The 23,162-nt window shown below is 39.1% G+C and overlaps 1 protein-coding gene across 1 annotated transcript in view; it reads right to left on the bottom strand.

Moving 5' to 3' along the window:
• Positions 1–15,520: 15,520 nt before the first annotated feature.
• Positions 15,521–23,162, bottom strand: part of FITM2 (fat storage inducing transmembrane protein 2) — a 35,868-nt gene continuing 28,226 nt past the window's right edge. Inside the window, exon 3 of the mRNA XM_053699715.1 lies at positions 15,521–20,531. Within this exon, the coding sequence (XP_053555690.1) occupies positions 19,922–20,531 (610 nt within the window). The 3' untranslated portion in view covers positions 15,521–19,921. The remainder of the gene's footprint in view (positions 20,532–23,162) is intronic.

The following is a 23,162-nucleotide window of genomic DNA, read 5'->3' on the forward strand; positions in this document are numbered from 1 at the left end:
TAAATGGCAACTTATAGATACATATAATCATTATATGAAGCCAGTCTAAAAGTCTAGATTAGTTACATAATTATCCCTGATATGGTCAAATCTATTTTTCCACTTTATTAATGCGGTTGGTAAACTTATTATATACGCCACAGTGGAAGCAAATATATAATCTGATTAATATATATTCAATTGATTATATCCAGTCCAGCATATTGGAAATATACACTTGTCTTATTAAAATATTTATGCTACAGCTATTGTAGCCACTCTGTATCTAATTTCATTTTTTGGACTTGTATTATATGGAAAATATGAGTACCTTACAGCAAACTACCTTTCTAAGAACCGTGTAAATTCCATATACCTAGTAACTATTTGAAGGTTAATTTGACACTCTCCTTTAAGAGCTTTGTCAGCATTCTGTTTAGATACACAATCAGGCAAGTGCCAGCAAACATCCATAGATTCCTACCCTCAATTAATTTACAATCTACTGATACTGAGACACACCCTGACCCTCAACAACAAACTCTTTATTATCATTGGAACTATATGTGGATATTTCAATAAAACCATGGATTAACACCGACATCCTAGGTTATTTATGTAGTAATCACTGTTATAGTACATAAGCCAGAGTGTTGTGTTCTGTGCCACTAATATGTCTTTCCCCACAACCACTTTATCCTATACTTATTACTTTAAGTCTAGATGGCATTCCTGTGTTTTTAAATTTTTTGTCCATTTATTTTAAGTTTGCCTAAATAAAAGTTATATTTTTTTCCTTGTTGAATATCTGCCTCCTGCTGCTCTCCAGGTCTTGAAAATTTATAGGGAATTTGAGTGCTTACAGATGTACATTTCTTAGCAGACTTGCACTGCTTTTCTCTAAAACCTTAGGAATGGAGCTCCACAAATCCAGTTGAGAGTCCGGGACCGGGAACAACTTTTTAAAAGTAGACGAGGGGGAAAAGGAAGAACCAATTCTTTCCCATTCGTTCGTAATAATGTCCGCCATCTTAACCGGCACAGGAAAAGTCAAAGGAACTTTCCTGTCTTCGTAAACTCGGTCTAATTTAGGTATCATAGGTTCTTCAGGCAGCGCGGCCTCTGGAACCTCTAACGTAGACAGATCCTCCTTTAATAAAAAATGCAAGTGCTCAATTTTAAATCTAAAGGACGGTTCCTCCGCAGCATGAGGCTTAGACGCTAAGGACTCCGACCCAGAAAGTTCACCCTCTGAAGTTACAGAGGTTAACTCATCATCAGATAACTGGGACATAATAGCTAAATCCAATAAATATTTAGATGACTCTGGGTCAGGAGAGCTCTGTTTAAACTTTCTCTCGCGTTTGTTAGAGCGAGCTAATGCACTGAAGGCCGCAGACACTGCCATTTGTAACTGCGCGGCAAAGTCCGCAGGAAGAAGACCCCCTCCGGATGATTAGATGTGCTATGGGGAACTGCACGTGGAGTGGATATTGTAGCAAAGGTAGCAATCTCACAGGACGCTGAGTCCTGAGAGGTAGACGACTCAGAGGGACTAAGAGCCTTAGCAGGCTTGTCTCCCTTCTTAGACTTTATAACGGTGTTAAGGCATGTGGAACATAATTGAGTGGGCGGGAAAACCACGGCCTCCTCACAATATAAACAGGTATGATTTAGTACCGAAGGAGTACCTTCCAACATGTCAGAGTCCTCCATAGCTCAGGTTATACCCACAGAAGGACACAAATAAAAATGTTTTTTTATTATAGAAAACTGCACCTTTATACTCCCAATGGCTGGGGCACTCACCACCTCCTAGACACAGACAGTTAACCGAGGAAATGCTCTCCTCTGGTTCAAGTCTCAACAGGAATGGAGGAAATGAACATAGCCCTGTTATTACAAGTACAGCACGTAATAGGAGCTGTGCAACACTTTAAAAAATGAAAGTGAAACCTGTTTGTTCCAACCAAAAACACACAGTCTATCAGCCCAGGAAAAAAAAACACACACAAAGCAGCATGTAAATCATTAATACACTGATTAATTAACCTCAACTGTTCAATAAACCCCCTTCAGATTATATTAACCCTGGATCCTATCAAGGTATAAAGGAGCCACACTGTGACCATGTTTTAGCGTTTTATGTGTAAAAATTGAAACAATCTTACCTCCAGGATCCATGCTGTGAAAGAGAACACAGCCTCTCATGTGTGACAGTCTTAAAGCAGCGCTCCTGACATGGACTTGAGTGAGAAATCAGGCAGTGAAACTCATCAACACTGATTGCTTAAGAGTTGTTAGCAGTAGTCTGGATGGTTTCACAGAAAAACTTTCCCTGCATCTCCAAACTCTAACTTTCATCAATACTCTCACTGAGAGGTTGACATGACTACTTAAAACTCCAATCCTATCTTGAAGGGCAGATACACATTTTCAGGACTCTCCGAATATTCTGCCACTTCTCTGCCACCACCTAACGTGAGGAAAGGCAAAAAATGACTGAGGTAATGAGGAAGTGGGAGTGATATTTAAGCATTTGCCTGGGGTGTCTTTGCCTCCTCCTGGTGGCCAGGTGTTGCATTTCCCAACAGTAAGGAATGAAGCTGTGGACTCTCCCTATCTTAGGAAAGAAATGTAGCTGTTTAATAAGCTACATTGTGCAATACTTAAATGTGTTATGTTATATTTTCTTTTTATTATATGTATAGTTCTGATGCTGTACAAACAGACTATTTATTATAGTCGGCTCATTTATAAATATATTCAAGGCCTATATACAGAGATGGCAGAAGCTCTATTTATTCCAAGAAAACGGTTTTTGACAAGAGGTCACAATTTAAGGCTGGAGGAAAGGAGATTTAATCTCATTTTTAGAGCAATAAAATTGTGGAACTCATTACCAAAGGAGGTAGTGAATGCCAATACCTTAGATACGATTAAAAATGTTTTGTATACATTTCTGGCTAGAAACAGAATTCAGGGATATGATTGCTTGTGTTAAATGGGTCACTTTTTAATGGGATTAATTTAATTTTAGCTGGAGCTTTTTTGTAAGTATATTAGATTTGTATAGGTTGAACTCAAACTTCTGTCTTTTTTTCAACCTCATCTACTATGTTACTATGCATTTGTTGATACTAAGATAAAGAAATATGCAGAAAGCTGGTCTCAGGAAATAATGAGCAGACTTCTGATATGAATGAACATGGATGATACAACCACACTCAAACTTATAGTTTGTAACAGTTACATTATGTGCACTTGTAAACTAAATAATTGTTACAAAATTATAAAATAAAACTATATATATATATATTGTAAGGTGTTGGTTTCAGGGGGTGGAGTGTCAGGTCAGGCCGAAGCCGCGGGCACACTGTACCACCTGAAGCAGATGTAGATTATCTGATAAGGATATCCTTAGAACAGACTCAGACCACGCAGCAATGATCCAAAAACTATTCTTCTTTATTGAAAGACACACAACATGTCTTATAGACTACAGTAACAGCAGATAGGGTTAATTTGATGACACGTTATGGCCGCGTCATTTTACACAGTTATACACAGTGTTATTCTGGAAATTCACTAGCTCTAAACAATATCTTTAGTCATAATAAGCAATCCATCTGCGAGAACAACAAGGTCGTTTGAACATCTTATAGAGATAGTACCCTTCCTGGCCTAGTGCCCGGGACATCTACAAGGTTAGCTGGCTTAGTAGAGTAAAATAACAAGCATATATTTCTCACTACAGAATAACCCATTATAATAAAGTTTAATCATTACAAGATGGATGCAAAAGACAAAATGGCGCCAGTCAGGTTCATTAACCCCTAACATACCACCCTTTTATTCTAACAGAATAACATAAAAATAGAGAGGCGCAGAAAATGAGGAAAAGCCTTTAACAACAGTATGAGCCTAATACTACGGTAACAGAACTCTATGTGAGAATACTAGAGAGAAAAATATTCACATGTTAACTTTATAGGCCAATAGGGCACAATTTGCCACTGCACATAGGTGCGGCCTCTCCAATACTCTGTCTCCTCCCAGCATCCCAAAAACTACCGGTCTATCCGCACAAAGACCCAATCAGCCCCCCATCTACCCCCAAACAACGCTGCATAGTTTATTTCTCCACCTGCATTGCTAGCACCCCCCAATATGTCCAACAGTTCTTTCTCCACAGTAAAGCATGACATGGTAACAGCACAACTGTCTCTAGGTGGCCTCTGATCACTTAAACAACAGTCTTTGTCCTCTTAGAGCGCTCCACCTTCCTCAGACACTTTGCTTTAATACAGTTCATTTGCAGTAGGGGTGCTTATCCAGTGTTCTTCCGTAGGGAGATGCTGAAAATCTGATGGTTTGTTCATGGGGTAGACAAGGCAGCCAGTGGATCCCCATGGCAAGCAGACACTCAAGCCAGAAGGATTCTAAGAAGGAAACAGAAACAGCACAAAATGAGTACACACCCCAATACAATCACAACGATGTCCAGATAAAACTTCTTTCATTTTTTAAGCATCACAATTCCTTTAGCTTAACTCATCCTATGTAATTTAAAACCAAGAAAAAAACCATTGTTGATATATAATACAAACTAAATACATTGATACTTTACAGAGAATAAATCACAGCTTCTCTATACAATTTAAACGATACTTCATGAATACTAAGCAAATGAAAACTGCTAGACTTCATCAAGAGGCTGAATGGCTGTGCTAAAACTTATGCTAAGGCCTGCCCTGTAACAAAAATGAAAAATAAAACATTCAATAAAAATATTTTCTTAAAATAAATTAATCTCTTTACACTGTTACTTAGAAATACTAATGATAAAAGAACCCAGTGTTGCTTTATTTAGCACAGCTACTATCTATAATGTTTATACTTCTCCAACTATAATCTTAATAGTCAACAATCTCATCTGATATAAACACTACTAGTTTACTAATTATTTTATGCAACCTAAATTCTCTCACACTCCTGTATGAGGAAAGAATACAAGAAAGGGAGGGTGCAATGGCACTACTAGGAGTATAGAGGATCGGGCTGGTAGTAGTCTGGATTTAGGCCTTAGTGATAATCTTATATGCCCATTGGTGCTATGTACTGAATTCTATGCAAACTATACAACCAAGGGGTTGTGAAAAATGGGTACATTCAAATAGCCCTCACATCCTCATATAGAAAATCAAATGGTGTGGCGTGGCATGTGTGTGAAAGAAATTACATATTAAATTTTTAAATTTCACTATTAAAGTTTAATTTTTAATGTGTCATTTCTTTCACACACATGCCACGCCAAACCATTTGATTTTCTATATGAGGATGTGAGTGCTATTTGAATGTACCCCTTTTTCACAACCCCTTGGTTGTATAGTTTGTGAGGAAAGAATACAATCATAACATCATTTAAAACTACAAAATCCTTTAAAGGTAAACACATCTTTATGGTAAAATAAATCCTTTCTTTGACAAACATCTGGAATTACCAAAATCACTTTGCAGATACCATACCAATTAATAAAAGGGAAAAATACATTTGCTTTCATAAACTATAATTATGCTACTGCCTAAATAAATATTTCTCTGTATAATTAATATAAACTTCTAGCCGAGACATGTCCTCATTATGTTCTATAGGGTGAAGGGTCTAAAATATTCTGATATATTGCAGCATTTTCTTTGACCTATAAAGGTGCAAACATATTTTTTTATACTCAGTGGGCCATTCAATAGGGTACCATACTGCAAGGTTTAGAGTTACGCTTATCTAAAGGGTTACTTTGTTTAAGTACATAAACTACAATGTGCACTAAGATCAATAAGGCATACTTTTCTGTAGACAAAACTTTATGATTTCTTATAACTAATATGATCAACAGAAAATAACACCAATACAATAGTATACAAAACAAGAAATATAAGTACACGAGTTAAAACAATACTCCCCTAATTTAATTGGTTGACCCTGTAACAGCATAACAGGTCCTCAATATCAACCGGCAAGGCACAGTCCAGAGAAGGATAGTCTTTATGTTTTGACGACACACATCAGAGGAAACAGTCATGGATTACCCAGAGTCCAGTTCCGGGGCTGGTACCAGCATGCAAAGCAAAGAATGGATCTAAAGATATTTCAGCAACTTTTATTGCAGTATGGTGGTTAAAACAAGCTTGACAAAAGGTCTTTTATCTTCATTTTTTTTCTCTGTAAAAGGTTTACTTGCATTCAATCTTCAATCTTTGGAAGAATGCACTTATGGAATTTTATCTGTACAGATTTTACCTAAATATGGAAACTCAAAAATAATTCAGTTAGTATCTTTAATCTCTGGATACAGCTGCATGATCTCATCCTGCAAATACAAATATTGTGTTAAGAACAAAAATAGAAAAATAAAAACATTTTAGGTTCACGTTCTTACTTAAAACTAATCACCTAACTCACACAAAGATACTCATCAATACTTCCCCCTTGTTTACGTGAAACATCCCATGTGGCACGCAAACACAATATAACAATAAACTAAAAGACAAATCATGCACTCCACTCATGCATGCAGAATACTATTCTCAATAGCAAGCCACATCAAATACACCGCACTATGCAATATGCCATTCAGACAGCACGCTTCCACACACAGTCACAAAAGAGAAAAACATAACAATCTCTTAGAAAACATGTAAAACCACTTGTCTATGCCACACAACAAAACATGAACTGCCAACACAAACTTTAAACAACCACAATTAACCTGAAATTCAACACATATACTGACATTCCCCGCAACACAGCACTCGCAAAACACTACACAGAATTAAAAACATCCCATAAGAATCATCTATACCCTGGCTCTGCAACGTCTACTATGCACAATACTATGAGATCATACTAATGATACAATCACTGCAGATGCTCCATAAACTCCAATTGCATATTTACACATAAAATCCCGAATCATAAACTTACAAAGGAACACACAAACACACCTAATTATCCTATTTTGGAATGGTACAGCCATTGTTCTATATAGCTCCTGCCCGCATGCACCATGCAAATCCACTGTTAAATAAATCAGATGTGACACAAATAACTTGTGAAAAAAACTCAAGAATGCAGTCTATACTTTTACATAACCAAAATGTTAACAACAACAAAATTATTGGATCTAACTCTGTTTATAATTTGATATTCACCATTCTGCAGCTCTCTAGCCAAATATAACAATTGCATATAACACAAAAAATGAGCTTTCTACAAAAGAATCATAATAAAATTTCCCCTTTAAATTGTTCCCAATGATCCATTGGCCATTAAATAGCATAAGCAAGCATAACCAGCATAAAAACACACTCACAGTGGATGCAGGATGCAGGCTGCAGGCTAGTTAAAAGGAAATTTTACCCAAATTAAAAATTATCTTTAATTGAAACTGCGGACACAGTTAAATATAATAGTGTTAGGCTTACAGTAAACCTCATTGTCTTCTCTGTAAATATTTCCTTAAAATCGCAGATTTATATCAGTTTGCCTGTATGCCTTTAAATATTTTCACTCCTCTGTTCGTCTTTTTTTTTTTTTCCGCTAGTCTCAAAGATCGCAACACTTAAGATAGTAGACAACTTATCAATTCAGTTTGCATTACAGAGAGAATTCCGTTACACTGCAAAAGAAATATCTGCTATCTAAACGGCAGATTTAAAATGAATAATACAAAGAAAGGTCTCCAAAAATATATTTTACAAACTACTAATACAGAGTTATTGCTGCTCCTGAACTTCTTTCACATGAGTGAACTGGTCCTTTAAAAATAGACTGACAATTTTCTATTGCTCTGTCTATGCACTGAGCTCTGATTTTACAGACAAATATAAGATAAGGATTATCCGAAATTCAACCCATTGCAATTTACTTCATATATACACAAACTTGCAAATGCAAATAACAAGTCATTAACAATACATGAATATCAAAACTATGTTACAGTGAACTGTCCCTTTAAGGACTAACCATTTATCACGTAAATTACATATGTATACCCTAACCATAATTTAGGCTGCTTGTATGATTTACCACACAAATTCAACCTCTGTACTGCATCATGACCTGCAGATTAATTTACTTGCAACAGAAACGGACCCAAATACTTTTAGATAAATGTAATGATATACAGCCTATAACTATATGTTATCTTTTCCACTAACTCCGTGCACAGACCTTGTTAATGTTAATCTTTTTCATTTACCAGAACATGACCAAAGGTCCTCAATCCTCCGCACATTCACAAATCCTTTAATTAGTTCCCTTGCAAAAACCATATATTTATATGCCGTAACAGGTGGACAGTTTTTATACTTGCATACAACTATCACTTAAAACTAAAACTGCATATATAACACACATACTTAAAACATGCTGTTGAGACTAACATACATTTATAAAAGTAACACTACAAAATACCTCCTTACAACGTCTGATTTCCCAGCAAAGAAACAGAAAGAAACATTTTTACAGCGACACAGACACACAAGCCCATCTCATCTCGCATACCAGAATTCACTCCCCCTTTTTTTCTCCTTTCCTCCTCCAGAAAACAAATATTCCATAACATACCAAAGACACATAAAAATACAATAAGATCAACTTTCCACCAAAGTTACAACGTATTTGAAAGTGTCAGAATTTGCAAGGAATGGCCATTTCCCCACAAATTGAGAAAACACATTTCAAACAGGATAAAAAACAGAATTTATGTTTACCTGATAAATTTCTTTCTCCTACGGTGTATCCGGTCCACGGCTTCATCCTTACTTGTGGGATATTCTCATTCCCTACAGGAAGTGGCAAAGAGAGCACACAACAGAGCTGTCCATATAGCTCCCCCTCTGGCTCCGCCCCCCAGTCATTCGACCGACGGTTAGGAGAAAAAGGAGAACCATAGGGTGCAGTGGTGACTGTAGTGTACAAAAATAAAAATTTAAACCTGACCAAATGCCAGGGCGGGCCGTGGACCGGATACACCGTAGGAGAAAGAAATTTATCAGGTAAACATAAATTCTGTTTTCTCCTACATTGGTGTATCCGGTCCACGGCTTCATCCTTACTTGTGGGAACCAATACCAAAGCTTTAGGACACGGATGAAGGGAGGGAACAAGTCAGGTAACCTAAACGGAAGGCACCACTGCTTGCAAAACCTTTCTCCCAAAAATAGCATCCGAAGAAGCAAAAGTATTGAATTTGTAAAATTTGGCAAATGTATGCAGTGAAGACCAAGTCGCTGCCTTACAAATCTGTTCAATAGAAGCTTCATTCTTGAAAGCCCATGTGGAAGCCACAGCTCTAGTGGAATGAGCTGTAATTCGTTCAGGAGGCTGCTGTCCAGCAGTCTCATATGCCAATCGGATGATGCTTTTCAGCCAGAAGGAAAGAGAGGTAGCAGTAGCTTTCTGACCTCTCCTCTTACCAGAATAGACAACAAACAAGGACGATGTTTGTCTGAAATCTTAGTTGCTTTTAAATAGAATTTTAAAGCACGAACCACATCAAGATTGTGTAACAGCCGTTCCTTCTTAGAAACTGGGTTAGGACACAGAGAAGGAACAACTATTTCCTGGTTAAGATTCTTATTGGAAACCACTTTTGGAAGGAAACCAGGTTTGGTACGCAAAACAACCTTATCTGTATGGAACACCAGATAGGGTGAATTACACTGCAAAGCAGACAACTCAGAAACTCTTCGAGCAGAAGATATAGCTACCAAAAACAAAACTTTCCAAGATAATAACTTAATATCTATGGAATGTAAAGGTTCAAACGGAACCCCTTGAAGAACTGAAAGAACTAAATTGAGACTCCATGGAGGAGCCACAGGTCTATAGACAGGCTTGATTCTGACTAAAGCCTGTGCAAACGCTTGAACGTCTGGTACTTCTGCCAGACGCTTGTGTAACAGGATAGACAGAGCAGATATCTGTCCTTATAAGGAACTAGCTTAGCTGACAAACCTTTCTCCAATCCTTCTTGGAGAAAAGACAATATCCTTGGAATCCTAATCTTATTCCATGAGTAACCCTTGGATTCGCACCAACAAAGCTATTTCCGCCATATCTTATGGTAAATTTTCCTGGTGACAGGCTTTCTAACCTGGATCAGGGTATCTATACTGAATCCGAAAACCCTGTTCGAATGGACCTTGAATTAGAAGGTCCTATCCTCAAAGATAGCTTCCATAGCGGAACCGATGACATATTCACCATGTCTGCATACCAAGTCCTGCTTGTCACGCAGGAGCTATCAGAATTACCGAAGCCTTCTCCTGTTCGATTACTAGCCGGTGGAGAAGGGGAAATGGTGGAAAGACATAAGCTAGATTGAACGACCAAGGCGCTACTAAGGCATCTACCAATGTCGCCTTGGGATCCCTGGATCTGGACCCATAACATGGAACTTTGGAGTTCTGACGTGACGCCATCAGATCCAGATCGGGAATGCCCCCTAGTTGAGCTAACTGGGTTCCCACTCCCCCGGATGGAAAGTCTGATGACTCGGATAATTCGCTTCCCAGTTGTCCACTCCTGGGATGTGAATTGCTGATAGATGGCAGGAATGATCCTCTGCCCATTTGATGAATTTGGATACCTCCCTCATCGCCAGGGAACTCTTTGTTCCCCCCTGATGATTGATGTAAGCTACAGTCGTCATGTTGTCCGACTGAAATCTGATGAATTTGGTCTCTGCTAGTTGAGGCCATGCCTGGAGCGCATTGAATATCGCTCTCAATTCCAAAATGTTTATCGGGAGAAGAGATTCTTCCCGAGACCATAGACCCTGAGCCTTCAGGGACTCCCAGACCGCGCCCCAGCCTAGGAGGCTGGCGTCGGTCGTGACAATGATCCACTCCGGTCTGCGGAAACTCATTCCCTGAGACAGGTGATCCAGAGACAACCACCAGAGGAGTGAGTCTCTGGTTTTCTGGTCCATTTGAATCTGGGGAGACAAATCTGCATAATCCCCATTCCACTGTTTGAGCATGCACAGTTGCAATGGTCTTAAATGATTTCGAGCAAATGGAACCACGTCCATTGCTGCGACCATGAGTCCTATTACCTCCATGCATTGAGCTATGGAGGGTTGAGGAATGGATTGAAGAACTCGACAAGTGTTCAGAAGTTTTAACTTCCTGACCTCTGTCAGAAAGATCTTCATTTCTACTGAGTCTATTATTGTTCCCAGGAAGGGAACCCTTGTGAACTGGGACAGAGAACTTTTTTCTATGTTCACCTTCCACCCGTGAGACCTTAGAAAGGCTAGGACAATGTCTGAATGAGTCTTCACTTTGTGAAAGGACGACACTTGTATTAACACGTCGTCTAGGTAAGGTGCTACTGCAATGCCCTTGGCCTTAGCAACGCTAGAAGGGACCCTAGCACCCTTGTGAAAATTCTGGGAGCAGTGGCCAATCCGAAAGGAAGAGCCACGAACTGATAATGCTTGTCCAGAGAGGCGAACCTCAGGAACTGAAGGTGATCTTTGTGGATCGGAACATGCAGATACGCATCCTTTAAGTCCACGGTAGTCATATATTGACCCTCCTGGAACATTCTTAAAATTGTCCGAATGGTTCCATTTTGAATTTTTTCTAAAAAGTTTTAAGTCCAGAATTGGCCTGAAAGTTCCTTCTTTTTTTGGGAACTACAAACAGGTTTGAGTAAAAACCCAGTCCTCGCTCTGCTGTCGGAACTGGGTGTATCTTTTAAAAGGTCCTGTACGCAAAGTAAGAATGCCTGTCTCCTTATCTGTCTAAAGATAAGTGAGCCATGTGGAACCTTCCCCTTGGGGAAAGGTCTTTGAACTCTAGAAGGTACCCCTGAGAGACAATTTTTAGTGCCAAGGGGTCCGGAACATCTCTTGCCCAAGCCTGAGCAAAGAGAGAAAGTCTGCCCCCTACTAGATCCGGTCCCGGATCGGGGGCTACCCTTTCATGCTGTCTTGGCAGCAGCAGCAGGCTTCTTGGCCTGTTTACCCTTGTTCCAGCCCTGCAAAGGTTTCCATGTTGGCTTGGGCTGGTAAGCTTTACCCTCTTGCTTAGTAGCTGTAGAGGTTGAAGCAGGTCCGTTCCTGAAGTTGCGAAAGGAACGAAAATTGGCCTTGTTTTTTAGCCTTGAAGGCTCTACCTTGTGGAAGGGCATGGCCCTTTCCCAGTGATATCTGAAATAATCTCTTTCAACTCTGGCCCAAATAGGGTCTTACCCTTGAAAGGAATATTAAGCAATTTTGTTTTGGATGACACATAAGCCGACCATGATTTTAGCCAAAGCGCTCTGCGCGCCACGGTGGCAAAACCAGAATTTTTCGCCGCTAGTTTAGCTACTTGCAAAGCGGCATCTGTGATGAAAGAATTAGCCAGCTTTAGGGCATGAATTCTATCCATGACTTCGACATAAGCAGTCTCCTTCTGGAGCGAGTTTTCCAGTTCCTCAAACTAAAAGCCGCTGCAGTAGTTACAGGAATAATACAGGAAATTGGTCAAAGAATGAAACCTTGTAGAACAAATATTCCCTTAAGTAAACCTTCTAATTTTTTGAAAGCGCAACTGTCTTCTAATGGTATAGTCGTGCGCTTAGTTAGCGTTGAAACTGCCCCCTCTACCTTGGGGACCGTCTGGCACGCGTCCCTTCTAGGGTCAACAATTGGGAACATTTTCTAAAATATAGGAGGGGGAACAAAAGGTACACCTGGCTTCTCCCACTCCTTAGACACGATATCCGCCATCTTAGGTATCTGAAACGCATCAGTGTGTACTGGGACCTCTAGGAACTTGTCCATTTTACACAATTTTTCTGGGATCCCCAAAGGATCACAATCTTCAAGTGCAGCTAGAACCTCCTTAAGTAGGGCGCGGAGGTGTTCTAGCTTAAATTTAAATGTTATAGTATCAGGCTCTGCCTGCTGAGAAACTTTTCCTGGCAGAAATTTCTACCTCAGACAGGCCCTCCCTCACCTCCAAGTCAGATTGATGTGAGGGCACTAAAGATAAATTATCCTCTGCGTCTGCTTGCTCATTGTCTGTGTTTAAAACTGAGCAATCACGCTTCCTAGGAAAAGCTGGCAGTTTGGATAAAAAATGCTAATTGTTGCATAGTAATCGCAATTGGTGCGCTAGATATACTGGGCATCGCCTGCGCGGGCATAGCTGGTGTTGACACAGAAGGAGACGAAAGCAAGCTATCTTCACTACCTTCAGCTAAAGAATCATCTTGGGCTATATTTTTAAGTGTGATTGTACTGTCCTTAAGCTGTTTGGACGCTATGGCACTCTTCACACATAAATTTAATGGGGGAACCACCTTGGCCTTTGGACATACAGAACATAGGCTATCTGAAGATTCAGACATGTTTGACAGACTTAAACAGAACTACAATGCAATAAAAATTATTTTTGACAAAAACGTTACTGTCTCTTTAAATAATGAAAGTGCACACATTATTATTGAAACATCAAAAAACCATGAAAGAAACATCCGATTTTAATGAAATTTTCACCACAGAGCCTTAATGCTTTGAAAAGATTGCACACAAATTTTCAGACCAATTAACCCCTTAATGCCCAAACCGGAGTTATTAACCAGTTAACACACTACAGTACTAGCCACAGCTTCTCCTGTAGCCATTTACCTTCCTTAGGGATTATTTTAGTAGGAAATAAGCCTCTCTGGAGTCTTTTGTGATGCCCCACATGAAGCTGCATGGATTGCCTAGGCAAAAACAACTGCACAATTTAGGCCTGAAAATGAGGCCTCCTCCCTCTTCATTCCAGAGTGGAGGGGCCTTTCTGACTAAATTTAGGTGTCCAAATAAGTGCCAGGCCGAAATTAAACCCCAAAAGTGTTTTAAAATCTGAAAAAACACCTTATTTATAGAGAAAAACATGCTAAAAAGCATTCGATTTTAAAGCCCACAATAGTGTCAACCAGCATAGAGCCCTAAATATAAGCCATCATTTTATACAGAGTCTAAGAAAAAATGGCTTACCTATCCCAGAGGGAATTTCTGACAGTCTTCTAGCATTACATGGTCTTGTTAGAAATATGACTGATCATACCTGATGCAGTTAAGCCTGCAAACTGTTTCCCCCAACTGATGTTCTCTGGTTTCAACAGTCCTGCGTGGAAACAGCAATGGATTTTAGTTACTGGTGCTAAAATCATACTCCTCTTTTAACAGAAATCTTCTTCACTTTCTGTTGTAGAGTAAATAGTACAAACCGGCACTATTTTAAAATAACAAACTCTTGATAGAAGAAATAAAAATCTACAACTAACACCACATACTCTTTACCACCCCCGTGGAGATGCTACTTGTTCAGAGCGGCAAAGAGAATGACTAGGGGGCGGAGCCAGAGGGGGAGCTATATGGACAGCTCTGCTGTGTGCTCTCTTTGCCACTTCCTGTAGGGAATGAGAATATCCCACAAGTAAGGATGAAGCCGTGGACCGGATACACCAATGTAGGAGAAAACATCCTCCGTTCTTCTCTTTGTTTATTTTGTTATTCTGTTGATACGAAATTTCCTTTTCATTACTGCAAACAAAGAAAGAGAAAGAGTTTCACAAACAGAGCTGCTGTAACAGTTTTTTTTTCTGTTCTCTGATCTGTGTGCGTTCGGTGGCCCCCCTTCGTAGCCCTCATCATTCTTTAACAGAGTTTTCTCTTTGACTCTACACAGCAGTGCTTACTGTTTTTTTTATGATCCCCCCTCCTTTTCGCGAGTGGATGTCTCTCTGCTTGAAATGTTTCTGTCTTTAACAGAAACTGTTAACCCTTTTGTAGACATTAAATATGTAATCTTCTCTGTGCATTATTATCTATTTGCAGACCCCATTCCTCAACACAATAATGGCAACAATAATAAAATGCATAGCCACTTATTTTTTTCTAAGCACAGCACAATTATATAGCATTAAAAAGCAAATAAGCAAAGCAAAGCATCAGATATCAAACATTAGCTCCAGGTGGGTAACAAAACTCTATTATAGGACATGGATATGGATAATTTCAACACGTCGGACTCAAACCCACGTATCACAAAGCGATGCCACTTTCAAGTGCATGCCAACTTTTATCTTGCGTGCTTACCAGACAGGACTACAATACCTGTCTTACACTAGCCCAGGACTGTAAACCTGGCTAGAGGGATTATCACAAGTGCCCGCAGGACTCAGAACCTCGGCACAACCCCCTGCACTCAATTGCAGGAATCCCTTAACCCTTTATCATATATAACACCTATTACGAAATACAACCAACTAAATTTAGGTTCAGATTCACAGAGGGAAAGCAGAGTAAAAAAAAAACACTTACGCACCCTGTGTAAATCCCACGAGCTGACACCAGAAACTGTAAGGTGTTGGTTTCAGGGGGGGAGTGTCAGGTCAGGCCGAAGCCGCAGGCCCACTTTACCACCTGAAGTAGATGTAGATTATCTGATAAGGATATCCTTAGAACAGACTCAGACCACGCAGCAATGATCCAAAAACTATTGTTCTTTATTGAAAGACACACATGTGTTATAGACTACAGTAACAGCAGATACGGTTAATTTGAGGACACGTTATGGCCGTGTCATTTTACACAGTTATACACAGTGTTATTCTGGAAATTCACTAGCTCTAAACAATATCTATAGTCATAATAAGCAATCCATCTGCGATAACAATAAGGTCGTTTGAACATCTTAGAGATAGTACCCTTCCTGGCCTAGTGCCCGGGACATCTACAAGGTTAGCTGGCTTAGTAGAGTAAAATAACAAGCATATATTTCTCACTACAGAATAACCCATTATAATAAAGTTTAATCATTACAAGATGGATGCAAAAGACAAAATGGCGCCAGTCAGGTTCATTAACCCCTAACTATAAATAAATTACAAAAAATAAATGTTTTGCCAAGATGCTAAAAATTCTCAAGTACAGTACTATGGGCAAGATTTTTCGGTAGCGGAAAGGTTAACTTAGAGGCAGTTTTCTAACCTGTTTTTATGCACAGTATTGAATTTTGTGTTTATATAGCAGTCTTTCTCTATACTTGAAACTTTTTGAATAGTTGCTTCCAGGAACAGTAGAAACAAAAATTGAAGGTGAAACTGATAGTAATGTAATTTTTGGATACATTTTAGATGTTACCCATCATTCTCCGTTTGTATTTCAAGGCACAGAAGATATTTTTACAGACGTCTTCTGCAAACTTAAAGTGATGATAAATCCTAGTGTTTCAAAAACGTTAGGACATACCATCACTAAAAATAAATAGGACCTTCAGTCACTACTTTAAAAAAAGAAAGTGTGCTAAGCTTACCCTTTCTGTGCCGTGGGCTCCTCGCTAAACTATGCGGCTCTGGCCACCCACAGCACAGCATTATTTTTTCAATTAGGTGATGTTTCCACCTTTAAATCAATAGTTGTGTTAGTCCAGGGCCGGCCTTTGGGGTGTGCGACCTGTGCGGTGGCACAAGGCGCAACATCCCAGAGGGCGCCTAATTTGCAGGATTGAAGGCAGTTTTTTTTTTTAGGCGGTGATTTGCAGGGTTGAAAGCAGTTTTTTTTTTAATTCGCTTTTTTATTACCGAGGGCGGCGGGTGCATGCTCAAGTGTAACGTGTAAGTAAACAGTACAGGTACTACAGTGGAAGGCTTGGGGTGTGAGCACAAAGCACTAGCGGCACACTAGCAACATGATCCGATTGGTTGTCCAGCCAGTGACTTCACAGACACACAGACCAATCAGATAATGTAGTAATGCCTATTTCCAATGTTTTATCCGATTGGTCCGTAGTCAGTTTGATTTGCCAACCTACATCTAAATTGCGCCATTGCGCTGAGTTACCGTGGGGCACTGTGGCTGACGCAGGTTACGGGGGGGCTAAGGCGGTTAAAGGCGGTGCGCTTTGGCTAATGGGTGTTAGAGGGTGCTGATGTCCCTGTCCTTCCATCCCTATGTCCCTGCCCGATCCCTATCCTTTGACCCTAGCTATCTGCCCCTCTATCCCTATTTCTCTGTCCCCGTCCCTCTCCTTTTTTGTTGATATTAAGGTGAATGGGGGGGGGGGGCGCCACGTAGGTAACCTGCACAGGGTGCCTGAAGACCTGATGGGTCTTACGGAGGGTGCTGATGGGTGGTACAGGGGGTGCTGATGGGTCTCACAGGAGGTGCTGATGGGTCTCACAGGGGGTGCTGATGTCCCTGTCCCTCTATCCCTTTGTCCCTGCCCGATCCCTAACTCTCTGCCCCTCTATCCCTATCGCCCGCACAGGGTGCCTGAACACCTAGGCCGGCCCTGTGTTAGTCATATGGCACTGTTCTGTATGCTAGCAAGGCTATTGGTTTAGAGGTGAAAACATCCCCTCAGAGTGCTGTGACCTGCGTGGCAGGAGCCACTGAGTTTAGAGAGGAGGCTGCGGCACAGAAGGGGTAAGTTTAGCACACTTTTTTTTTATAAAGTGGTGACTGAAGGTCCTATTTATTTTTAGTGATGGCAAGTCCTAGTGTTTTTGAAGCACTAGTATTTACCATCTCTTTAAAGGGACAGTAAACAACAAAATTGTTATTGTTTAAAAAGCTAGATAATGCCTTTACTACCCATTCCCCAGCTTTGCACAACCAACATTGTTATATTAATATACTTTATAACATTTAAACCTCTAAATTTCTGCCTGTTTCTAAGCCACTACAGACAGCCTTGTATCACATGCTGTTTTTATTAGCTTTTCACAACAGGAGACTGCTAGTTCATGTGAGCCATATAGATAACATCGTACTCATGCCTGTGGAGTTGTGGCCGACACTGCACTAATTGGCTAAAATGCAAGTCAATAGATAATAAATAAATAGCCATGTGATCAGGGGGCTGTCAAAAGAGGATTAGATACAAGGTATTCACAGGGGTAAAAAGTATATTAATATAACCATGTTGGTTATGTAAAACTAGGTAATGGGTTATAAAGGGATTATCTATTTTATTAAACAATAGAAAATTTGGAGTTGACCGTCCCTTTAAATTTGCAGAAGTCTGTTTTTCTGCCATCACCCTTAGTGATATTAATCCCCAAGGGTCATAATTAGCATGCACAAAAAGATTGTGGGTGGCTTCTAAATGTCCCAAAGTTCTGTCACCTCCTACTGTAAGGAATAAATTTTACTAAACGCATAACTTCTCTACATTCTTCTAAAGGGACATAAAACATTTAATCTTAAATGGTTTCATAAAGGAAAATATATATTCATAACCTATATTGAATTTGATTTTGAAAGTGACAGAAACTGCACAAGAGGTCTACCTTAGGCCAGTTGGTGGACCATGGCAACCCATCCTCTCCCAAGAATAAAAACAAAAAAATAATTTATTTTTTAGATTAAAAAAACAAAAACAAACAAAAAAAAAAACATTTCTCCTTTGTTTATTTTTATATAGTTTTTAATATTTGGTAAGACTGAAACCAAAAAAAAATATTTTGTTTTATGATTGATGTGTCACTGTCCATTTCCTGTTAGCTAAAAAACTGAAAATAAACAACTTTTTTCATGCAAAAAAAGTGCTTCTTAATATGCATAATTTATTTTGAAGGGTCCTGGTCCTGGAGAGCCTGTATTAGTCATAATGATCCTACTAATTCTATTTTATTTTGCTTGTTCCACTCCCTAAAGAGAGCCTGGCATCATACTTAGGTATAAGAAATGTACCAGCTACTACAACATTCTACACAGTGATTCGCACGAGCACAGGTTCATTTAAAGGGACACTGAACCCAAATTTTTCTTTCGTGATTCAGATAGAGCATGAAATTTTAAGAAACTTTCTAATTTATTCCTATTATCAAATTTTCTTCATTCTCTTGGTATCTTTATTTGAAATGCAAGAATGTAAGTTTAGATTCCGGCCCATTTTTGGTGAACAACCTGGGTTGTTCTTGCTGATTGGTGGATAAATTCATCCAACAATAAAAAGTGCTGTCAAGAGTACTGAACCAAAAAAAAGCTTAGATGCCTTCTTTTTCAAATAAAGATAGCAAGAGAACGAAGAAAATTGATAGTAGGAGTAAATTAGAAAGTTGCTTAAAATTGCATGCTCTATCTGAATCACAAAAGAAAAATTTGGGTTCAGTGTCCCTTTAAATTTGTCCCTAATATGATGTAGCAAAGAAGACTAGGATCATGGATTCCACTAGGCTTTTTAAGGGGTGTATTCATGATCTAGTCTTGAGTTGCAAAAAACATTGACATTTTTGCTAACAATATTAGTGTTACATGATTTAAAACATTTATTCTGCAATGCAGTGCTTTTTGCTGATAATATGCTCTGTGTTGAACGACCCACTAGGAAAAAAATAATCAACACTGAGAAGGTAACAAATATCTGCAATATAATTATTTTAGCATATGTTGTAAGGTCTACCACAAAAACTAATGTATTCATCAGAATTATATATTCCTAATATATGCTCAAAATGCTATCTGATCAAACGTGATCTTTTATTAGCAGGCAGTGAGATCAGCTATAGTAGACCTACAGATCTGATGGTTAGCAAAATAATATTTTTTCTTTGCCCATCCTTAATATTAAAAAAAAAAAAAAAAACATGAACAGAAAGTGGTTTACGCTAAACATATTTTGTTACAATAATAATGCATTATTGGGAAAACTTTAATACTTATAATTAAGGACTTTTTCCTTTGATTCATAAATGGAATAAGTAATTCATGAGATTACAAAACTCACAACTAAATGTAGTGTTTTTATACAAGCAACATGCATTTGCTTTGTGTCAGCAAACAAAATGTTCAAAGTAAATTAGCTATACTGGTTTTAAGTTATCAAAATAAATTAAAACTAACAAATATGTATTAAATGAGCTGGCACATGCAGCTAAATATTAATTGCTGTAGTTCTTTTGTTTTAGCCTCCGATTTGCACTCGCAGGAGGGAGGCCCGGAGAAAAAGTCCTAACGTACCAGTATTTGTAGGTCACAAACCATCCTAGTATACCAAAGCCAGCTCCTATGATTTTTTGCCAAAAATCATGAAAATAAATTGCTGTGCAAAAAAGCATCCAAACCCAAATCAAAGACAATAAACCCAATGCTACAAACAGAGCATTTATGATTGTTTTCTTCCAGTGTCCATCAAGTCTTAAGTTGTGTATAACAACAGTTTCTTCCAATATAATTAGAACACAGTATGGAAGTAAAAAAGAATGTCCAGATATGTCAAATCCATGCCATGTGCCACCTTTTAACATGCACTCTCTTTTATCAGCAGGTTGTTTTATGTCTGATATCAACTGTGAAGTATAACAACTCCCAGTAACATTCTCAATAAACATAAAGAATTTTGTGCAGATGAACCAAATGACTGTTCCCACAAATAACGACATTAATCGACGTAGAACCTCTGTTGAGCTTTGAGTAAGTATATAATTTGTCAGTGTAATAAAAGGCAAAAGGAGAAAGAATGTCCATGCCCAGGAAAATTTCACGAAGTACCTGAAAGAACAATGAAAGTAAAATTAGTATTATATTAGAGGAAAATAAAAAAATAAACAAACAACAGGCTATATATTTTCCTAGATTATAACCTGTCACAATGGAATATTTTTTTGCCCCCTGAAACATGACTACTGAAAATTAAGGGAAAATATTTTTAAATCTGATATTCAGACACGCAACATGGGGCTAGATTACAAGCAGAGCACTAATTATTGCTCCCGTGCTAACTCCGCTAGAAGGTTTTTTTTGTTCGTCGGTACGTGTGCGTAAAACAAGTTGAAAGTAAAACGTTTTCACTCGTACACTAACCCGACAAGTGCAAAGAGCTGAAGTTAGAATATTGCAACCGACTTAAACATCAGAATTTTTGTTGTTTAAAAAGAAAGATAATCCCTTTATTAACCATTCCCCAGTTTTGCATACCCAACACCGTTGTAGAAATACACTTTTTACCTCTGTAATTACCTTGCATTTTGACAGACTTGCATTTTAGCCAATCAGTGCTCACTCCAGGGTAACTTCACGTGCATGAGCTCAATGTTATCTATATGAAACACATGAACTAATGCCCTCTAGTGGTCAAAATGCATTCAGATTAGAGGCAGTCTTCAAGGTCTAAGAAATTAGCATATGAACCTCCTTGGTTTAGCTTTCAACTAAGAATACCAAAAGAACAAAGCAAAATTGGTGATAAAAGTAAATTGGAAAGCTGTTTAAAATTACATTCCCTATTTAAATCATGAAAAAAAAAATTTGACTCGACTGTCCCTTTAACCCCTTAACGACCAACGACGTATGGGGTACGTCCTGCAAAAAAATGCAGTTAATGACCAAGGACGTACCCTGTACGTCGTAGGTCTTTGAAAGCAGTGGAAGCGATCCTGATCACTTCCAACTGCTTTCATGTTATAGCAGTGATGCCTCGATATTGAGGCATCCTGCTATAACATTTTTTAGCCGTCCGATGCAGAGAGAGCCACCCTGTGGCCCTCTCTGCATCGGCCATTGATGGCCATGTTCGTTGGTGGGTGGGAGCTTACCAAGGGAGGCGGGTGGGCGGCCATCGGTGGGCAGGGGGGCGGGATCGATTGCGGGTGCGCGCGCGTGCACGGGAGCGGACACGCGCGCGTGCACGGGAGCGGGGCGCGCGGGCGGGTGGGAACCCTACACTATGAAACAATGATGGTACTCGGTGGGAGTGAGGGTGGGCAGCTCAAAACTTTAGCAGCTCAAATGTTTAGCGATCTGGTAGGGGTTGGGGGGTTGGGTGTTGAGGGAGGGCAGCTACACTACAGAAAATAGTATTTTTTTTAAAAAAAAATAAAAAAAAACATATTTCATTTCAAACTGGGCACTGGCAGACAGCTGCCAGTACCCAATATGGTGCAATAAGGCAGAGAGAGGGGGGTTAGAGAGCTGTTTGGGGGGGATCAGGGAGGTTGGGGGCTAAGGGAGGATACTACAGAACAGAATTATTATTTTTTTTTAAAAAAAAAACCCAAAAAAACTCTTATTTTAGTACTGGCAGACTTACTGCCAGTACTTAAGATGGCGGGGACAATTGTGGGGTGGGGGAGGGAAGAGAGCTGTTTGGGAGGGATCTGGGGGTGTGATGTGTCATGTGGGAGGTTGATACCTACACTAAAGCTAAAATTAACCCTGCAAGCTCCCTAAAAGCTCCCTAATTAACCCCTTCACTGCTGGGCATTATAAACGTATGGTGCGCAGCGGCATTTAGCTGCCTTCTAATTACCAAAAAGCAAAGCCAAAGCCATATATGTCTGCTATTTCTGAACAAAGGGGATCCCAGAGAAGCTTTTACAACCATTTATGCCATAATTGCACAAGCAGTTTGTAAATAATTTTAGTGAGAAACCTAAAATTGGGAAAATTTTACGTTTTATTTTTATTTGTTCGCATTTGGCGGTGAAATGGTAGCATGAAATATACCAAAATGGGCCTAGATCAATACTTTGGGTTGTCTACCTCACTACACTAAAGCTAAAATTAAAACTACAAGCTCCCTACATGCTCCCTAATTAACCCCTTCACTGCCGGGCATAATACACGTGTGGTGCGCAGCGTCATTTAGCGGCCTTCTAAATACCAAAAGGCGATGCCAAAGCCATATATGTCTGCTATTTTTGAACAAAGGGGATCCCAGAGAAACATTTACAACCATGTATGCCATAATTGCACAAGTTGTTTGTAAATAATTTCAATGAGAAACCTAAAGTTTGTGAAAACATTTGTGAAAAAGTGAACATTTTTTTTTATTTGATCGCATTTTGTAGTGAAATGGTGGCATGAAATATACCAAAATGGGCCTAGATCAATACTTTGGGATGTCTTCTAAAAAAATATATATACATGTCAAGGGATATTCAGGGATTCCAGACAGATATCAGTGTCCCAATGTAACTAGCGCTAATTTTGAAAAAAAGTGGTTTGGAAATAGCAAAGTGCTACTTGTATTTATTTCCCTATAACTTGCAAAAAAAGCAAAGAACATGTAAACATTGGGTATTTCTAAACTCAGGACAAAATTTAGAAACTATTTAGCATGGGTGTTTTTTAGTGGTTGTAGATGTGTAACAGATTTTGGGGGTCAAAGTTAGAAAAACTGCA

Source organism: Bombina bombina, chromosome 1 (assembly GCF_027579735.1).
Source record: "Bombina bombina isolate aBomBom1 chromosome 1, aBomBom1.pri, whole genome shotgun sequence".
NCBI classification, from domain to species: Eukaryota; Metazoa; Chordata; class Amphibia; order Anura; family Bombinatoridae; genus Bombina; species Bombina bombina.